This window comes from Aspergillus ruber, assembly GCF_000600275.1.
Source record: "Aspergillus ruber CBS 135680 unplaced genomic scaffold scaffold00002, whole genome shotgun sequence".
Classification (NCBI taxonomy): domain Eukaryota; kingdom Fungi; phylum Ascomycota; class Eurotiomycetes; order Eurotiales; family Aspergillaceae; genus Aspergillus; species Aspergillus ruber.
The window spans coordinates 492385-499465 of record NW_024467298.1 but is presented as its reverse complement, the minus strand read 5'-3'; the positions used below and the strand labels follow the sequence as shown (position 1 = coordinate 499465).

Here is a 7081-nt window from a genome sequence, read left to right as displayed (position 1 = left end):
AGATTTGTGCGCTGTAAAAACACCAGTATAAACAGTGCAAACCATTCACACAAAGACCGGCAGAAGCTGGGATATCTAACTAGGGCACACGCGCGTCTTTCGTTGTTTACAACCTTTCCCCCGTTGCTTAGAGCGGTCCTTCCCATCACCTATTTTGTGTTTGCGGGTATCTTTCTGGCAACCAGCTCTTCTTACCCAATCTAGGCTCTTTTATTCTTCCCTTTTTTGTGGACCAGAAGACGTCTAGTCTGACCAGACGCCATGCCACCCAGGCGTAAGAATCAGAGAAGTCAGGTCAGTTTCTTTCTTCTGCTCTTGACAGGACTGCACGTCGTGTCCTCTAACTCCAGCATGACCTACTACCTTTAATCCTAACAGCCATAAGCTAACCAGCAGTGAATTAACCAGGGAAACAATCTCTTCATCAACGCCCACCCCAGCCCTGACAAGAAACACTGGCGCAGACGCGAAAACAGCTCCAACAACCGCCTCCCCGGCCCCAACGATATGGCCACAGGAGATTTTTATTACCCAAATAACTCAAGCTCTCACGCAATGCAATTCCCCTCCCCTGGCCACCCAGGCGGACACCCAGACAACGCGTTCGGCCCTCCTGGTCACCCCGGCCCCGCTCCCTACCAGCCGTACTACGGCCCTGGTGGTAATGTCTGGACTTCGGAAAGACCTTTTGCGCTTGAGCAGGCGGAGGCTCAGATGCTTGATATGGTGGCGCGTGAGGAGGAGCTGAAGGATCAGGAAAAAAGGTTGTTTTTGGAGGAATATCGCTATGTAGGACGGCAGACGGTATGCTCCTTCCATATTTATGGCTAATTACTTTCCTACATGGTTATTTTACTGACGGGTATGGCTGTTTAGCAGTATGAACCTCCTCACGTCGACGCTGACGAGTTCGAACCGACCCCAGATGAACCGGAGATTGAACCGGAGAGCAAACCTCTAAATACTGGCAATGGAAACAGCGTTGAATCTGCCTACGGCATTGTGTCAGAGACTGGTCGTGGTGGTAATACTGCTAGCAAGGGTGCGGGTTTCAAGCTTCGTGGTGATGCCCCCGAGTTTGTTCCAATGAACAAGAAATCCCAGGGCAGAAAACGTCAGGATTCTGTGACTATTGTCACTAGCTGGTACTAGATTGTCTGGGTTGATTTTGCCGTGTACAGGAAGAGGATTGCTAAGGGCGTGGGTTTTACGTGATTCTTGGGTTGTTACTGTATGATGAGATGAGAAAAAGTGTTAAATGATATCTTATTGTTTATTCCTGGCAAGACATAGAACAGAATCCCTAGCGCTACCAACTACATCAACTTTGCTTCAAGTATAGTCACTAAGCTGTCTGACAATGGCTTGATTAGCAGGATTGATCTCACGAGGTTGTAAATTTCTGTAAGAACGAGAAGCACTCCATCAATCCCCACGACTTCGTGCTATTCTGGCTCTACCACACCGTATGTTCGTGTGTGTCCGTTTCCCGTAGCTCCCCGAACGATCAGTACTTGACACGGAAAGGTTTGGCTGTCTCCACAAAGGTTCCATAGTTGCATATTTCGGGCTCTTAGCATAGTTGTTTTGTGTAGCTTCCACAATATCTGAAATTATCACTGCTAATCGGAGACCCTAATACCTATAGGCAGAGCCATATATGAATCCGCAAATATGGCTGAAACGGCCAATTAGCACGGGATCTAAATCGCCAAGTTTGCAAAATTGGTCTGCTCCCCCCCCCCTTTTTTTTTTTTTTTTTAATATAAGAATCTGGGGATCTTGCTTTGCAAATATGAATGGCAAGAATGAAATGATTTTATCTCTCTATCTCTGCACCGGACATTGCGGTTAAGGGAGCCAGCATGAACTCTCAGAGGAACAAAAAGTCCCGGCCATGACTTAGACACAGGCTCCAGAACCACCGGAGGCTGTAAAAGACACGCCTTCATGTGCCGGTACTCCATATATAGCATTTAGCTATGGACGGGAATCCGAATCATGAATCGACGTATTTGACCCTGAGCTGGCACAAGTTCTTTCCGACATTTGGGCTCAGAACTGGCATCTAATAATATCCTGCCATAATAAGCGTTGTTTAGTTTGGGCCGTGGTTCTTGGTGTGGTTATTTTTGGGCGGTAATTGATTGATGCTTACCCACGTGCCGGCTACTTGCCCCTTTGAAGTATTTCACTCCAGGGTTGAACCAGTATAGTAGGCTTTTAATTGCCAGATATGCTGCAGCAATCCACGCACTGACTGATCTTTCAATCGGCTTTCTAGCATGTGGATGTCGTAAAGAACTTAGTAGTTCTTGATAAATTTGTCTATTAGTCCACTCAAGGGCCCAATAAGAAGGAACAGTGACTTACTGCAACCCCATCACTGAGGCTTCACCTTGACCGCACAGAATAGGTGTCCTATGGCTTAACAAAGAGCTTATGGTATAATAATTATAGCCACAAGTTTCGATTTGCTTGTACTCCCTTCCATTCACCGTTCGTTTCAGTGATGCTGGTTTTCCAATTACACTACTTCATCTCGCATGCGTGGCTTCTGATAAATTGTATGGAGCATGTTCGTCCACTTTCGTGTAGTACGTTTTCCTGATCGTACTTTGCGATGTCTTTGGAGGGCCCCAGATGCTGGGCAGCCTTGGACAAAGCTTTGCGCGTCCATTGCTTAGGATCTGGAGGTGTCCTGTCCTTCAGAGCGTTGATCTGAGAAATATTGTGAAGCTGCTTTCCATCCTCATTTTCTGCAGTTTTTTAACTTTTTGGTCTCGGTCTCAGTTTGGCCGGTAGTTTAGATGCTTATTGCAGCCACCCGGATCTTCTCATGGGCAGTAAAATGTCAATAACCCCTTCGCCCAGCGTTAATTAAACCGGAAATCTAACGATAGTGTAACTCAGAATTTGTCAGGGCCCGCAAGATGCACCGTGAAGAAAGCGATAGGATTGTTTCTTAGGGTGGCTCTCAGTATTCGATTAGGACAGGGGTTTGTTTCTTATCTCCTGGTGGCATTTAGGAACCATGAAGAACACACTGGCCACTGTCTGAGATTCATAATTGTGAATGGAAATTGTGGTGACTCAAATCCTGGTGCTGTGTCAAATATGCTAATCACTGCTGTGGGATTTATCCCCGTGGCGTTGGGAGCGATAATTGCAAGGGCACTATAGGGCACGCCTCATGATGCGCAGTCCTAGTTACAAATAAATCCATTATGCTGGAGAAACTGAAGTATATAAACATTAGTCAACCTTTGGCCATTGTAGAAGAGCTTGAGAGTCTTATCTAGGATAATTGTCCGCATTCATTTTCTCTGGTGAATTGTCTGTTCCAGTCGCATAGTGGAACCTCATTTGTGCATTTCATGGTAGCAGCAAATTCAAGAGCAAGCAAATTGGCAACTCTGTAACATGCAGTGGATTATGCAGAAATCATGTACGTCCGCGACGTAGATGGCCCGATCGGGTAAAATGAAGCTCTACATCAAGCATACCCCATTAGGTTAGCGCACAGACTTAGCCTCATCTGAACTTCCCCTCTTCCACGTCGGGTGGTTATGAATATCCCCCATATTATTTTCTTTGTTTATTGTATGGACATTGTCTTAATCGAGCTATATTCAGTTGCCGGTAACAGCACTGGGCATTTAGTGAGCTAAACAGTGATATCAAACACGGACTGGGTCCCCAAGCGGCTGAACAAACATACAAGTGTTCGCACTGATTACCCATTCGAGTCATCAGCTCAAACGCAATAATCCCCATTACATTACTTTATCCCTACAACGGTCAGAACGCTTTGATACTGCACGTCAAAGTAGATCGTTAAACCCCACAATCCGACGTTTCATCTGTTTAATTGAATTGCCTTGCCCCCTATGGTCTATTGCGGGAAGCCGAGCAAAGGCTGCGGTGAATGCCGATCCAGGAAAATACGTTGTGACCAGGCCAAACCCGCTTGTTCGCAATGTACCAAAGCCCACCGTGAATGTCCGGGATACCGGGATCAGCTGTCGCTAATGTTCCGGGATGAGAGCCAGCAGGTGGTTCGGAAAGCGAAGAACAGTGCATCGACGACTAGAAGAGCCACTAAGACTTCTAAGCGCGCGGTCACTGTGCGTGCGATTAGTACTCCCAGTCCTACTCCTAGTGAGAAGAAAGCGAGTGGGGGCGAGGTGCAGCTGCAGAGGACGCCTAGCGTCACCGTTGATGTTTTGACGCCTTCTGATAGTGGGGGTAGCAGTGGCAGTGGCAGCAACGACAGCAGTCCGGTGCAGCAAATCAACCGCAAAGCGATCCATATCCAACCGTCTTATCAACCCACTCAGGATGAAGCGGTTTGTTACTTTCTTCGGTATAACGCATGGCCGGGTGCTTTTTGGATGTTGAATGCGACGCCCGATGCGTTTCTGCAGAATAATAAGTCTTCTAGTCTGCAGGCCATGAAGGCTGGTGTCGTCTCGGTGGGTACGGCGATGCTTGCGCGCATTCGAAGATGTCCGTCTTTGAAACTAGCTGCAGAAAATGAATACGGCAATGCGCTGAGATTAATGGGCGCAGCGGTGACAGATGTAAATGAGGCGCGCGCAAATCCGACCCTTGCTGCCGTTCTTCTACTGGCTATGTTTGAGGTAAGTTTTGCATTTATTTTTTTTTTATGACTTTTATCTCGACTGACGATGTTTAGTGTGTTACGAGTAGAGCCCCAAAGAGTATCGAGAATTGGATAAATCATATCCACGGTGCTGCAGCATTGCTTGAGTTACGAGGGATACAACAACTCCAAGACGAAGATGGACTTCGATTATTTGTTCAATTACGCTACCAGATTGTAAGCGAAGCCCCATCCTTTCGCGGCATTTCTAAAGACTAATGTGTATGCACAGATCGTAAGCTGTTTGCAAAGAGCGGCGCGAGTCCCTCAGTCGGTCCTCGACTGCTCTAGGATTGCTATGTTCCTACGGCCTCAAAGGGAAGCCTACGGTGACCGATTGGTATCAATCACCGGGAAACTGTCAAACTTGCGTGCAGATATCGCCTCAAAGGCGAACACGGACGGTCGCCAGATTCTCGCGACTGCGTACGCTATTGAAGCAGAGCTAATGACATGGCTCGCTGGACTGCCTCCGAACTTCATGTACACGACGGTCAAGAACCCCGTGATTGATGCAGAGTTCGTCCGCCGTTCTCGTGGATTCGTGCTGTTCAGCGATCAATACCATATCTACAGTGAACTATGGTTAGGGCATACTTGGAACCAGTATCGCTGTTCCAAGATCATTGTTACACAGATCATCATGAGCTGTCTTCGGCGACTATCAACGGATTCGGCCAACGGGTATTCATCTAAGGATCTGGAGATTCATTGCAATGGGCTTCGTGCGACGGCTCGCCAGCTAGCTATTGATATCTGCGCTAGTGTTCCCGACCATTTGGGATTGGTTGGGGAACCAGCTACCAGTAACCGAAGCCATATTGGAGGGATTGTGCTCCTGTGGCCGCTGTTTCTCGCAGGCGCAACAGAGAATAAGACCCATGCGCTCCGAAAATGGACCGAAAACTGTTTCAAGCTGATTGGCCATACAATGGGAATCGATCAGGCGCTGGCATTGATCGAGATTCTAGGCGTGGAGCCTGGATTCTTCGAAGATATCGACCGAAAAGACGGGATCGTATATCGGGTGGAAGAAATGGGGGATCTTGGGAATGATCATGTATGACGCTGAACTTGTATATTCGTAATTCTTGCATTTTGGCGGGCGTTGGGATCGTTTCTTGTATTTATTGTACTATGATTGGGGTTGTCTTTCTCCAAATTGGGAATCAATGATGCTGGATATACGCCTCATCATTGCATAATGCACCATTGAGTTGGGCACAATATACCTGACATCAATTCAATTTTCTGTCTTCCTCAAAAACTGAAAGAATACACAGCACAATAATGGGTCAACGCCCCTCCAAACACGACCGCACCAGCGGCGCATTCCAGATGCAAACCTACCCATCCAACACCCGCCAATACACCCCAGAAACCGACAAAAAAGAAGTCCAAATCGAAACAAAACTCATCCCCTCCCCACCCTCCCTCCTCACCCTAAAGCCACTATCCCCAGCCCTCCTCAATCCCTTCACAACAACCAGCCACCAAACCCCTTGTCGACGCCAAAGCCTAATTCTATCAAAAAGAAACAGCAAGCGAACCCTCGCAGAAGACGACTACCACTCCACTCTCACAAGCTTCCTTCAGGAATACAACTTCGTCTTCGTAGTCGACGACAGCACAAGCATGCAAGACAACGGCCGTTGGCAAGAAGTCACCGACGTCCTTGCTTCCATCGCCCCCATCTGCGCGAACCACAGCCCCGATAACACCGGAATCGATATCTACTTCCTAAACCACCACGCTGTCTCTGATACTTCGGAGCTGGGTTTCTCTACCAACAAAATAAATAAAGGCGGGTACACGAACCTGCAGACAAGCACGCAGGTCAGGGAGATATTCAGCTCCATTGAGCCGCGTGGCCCGACGCCGTTTGGGGCTCGCTTGAACCAGCTCTTGCAGCCGTATCTGCGGCTGGTGGAGAACATGAGAATTGCCTATTATAATTACCAAAATAGTAATGCTGGCTCTAGCTCTGCTCACAGCCCTGATGAGTACAATGAGACTGAACGACGGTTCTACGTTAAACCACTCTACGTCATCGCCATAACCGATGGTGCGTTTACGGATGATGCAGTCAAGGAGCTCGTCCGTGCAGGTAAGAGACTGGATAGATGCCGTGCTGTGCCGTGGCAGCTGTACGTGCAGTTCCTGCAGGTTGGGCAAGATGAGGGCGCGAGGGTGTTTCTGGAGGTATTGGAGGGTGATTTGAAGCGGGAGCGCGAACGGGAGGGGATGGGGAGGGAGATGGTTGTGTTTCCGGGCAAGGGGATGGAATCTAGTTACAGGTATGGGGGTTTGAGTGCAGAGGGAGTGTTGATGGGTGTTGTCAAGGCTGTTAGTAGTTGGGTTTGATTGATTGTTTCAGTACACAGTCTACAGGATCTTGCTTTAATACTATAATTT

General features: G+C 48.0%; 3 protein-coding genes across 3 annotated transcripts; all 3 read left to right on the top strand.

Annotated features, from left to right (window-relative positions):
• Positions 1–261: 261 nt before the first annotated feature.
• EURHEDRAFT_374021 (uncharacterized protein) lies at positions 262–1152 on the top strand (the record flags this gene model as incomplete). Its single annotated transcript, XM_040778595.1, has 3 exons — positions 262–294; positions 409–804; positions 877–1152. The coding sequence occupies 3 exons, from the start codon at positions 262–264 to the stop codon at positions 1150–1152; spliced, it is 705 nt and encodes a 234-aa protein (XP_040642632.1).
• A 2418-nt stretch (positions 1153–3570) lies between these two features.
• Positions 3571–5966, top strand: EURHEDRAFT_470269 (Zn(II)2Cys6 transcription factor). Its single transcript, XM_040785300.1, has 3 exons — positions 3571–4643; positions 4700–4843; positions 4899–5966. The coding sequence occupies exons 1-3, from the start codon at positions 3891–3893 to the stop codon at positions 5730–5732; spliced, it is 1731 nt and encodes a 576-aa protein (XP_040642631.1). The 5' UTR covers positions 3571–3890; the 3' UTR covers positions 5733–5966.
• On the top strand, positions 5957–7030 carry EURHEDRAFT_540571 (uncharacterized protein; the record flags this gene model as incomplete). The annotated part of the gene is made up of 2 exons (XM_040787374.1): positions 5957–6443; positions 6471–7030. The coding sequence occupies 2 exons, from the start codon at positions 5957–5959 to the stop codon at positions 7028–7030; spliced, it is 1047 nt and encodes a 348-aa protein (XP_040642630.1).
• Between the last annotated feature and the right edge of the window lie 51 nt (positions 7031–7081).

Coding starts and splice junctions, on each gene's coding strand:
- EURHEDRAFT_470269 (XM_040785300.1), top strand. CDS start 3,891: ATGGTCTATTGCGGGAAGCCGAGCAAAGGCTGCGGTGAATGCCGATCC. Junction 4,644..4,699: donor TTCTACTGGCTATGTTTGAG/GTAAGTTTTGCA, acceptor GACGATGTTTAG/TGTGTTACGAGTAGAGCCCC. Junction 4,844..4,898: donor TTCAATTACGCTACCAGATT/GTAAGCGAAGCC, acceptor GTGTATGCACAG/ATCGTAAGCTGTTTGCAAAG.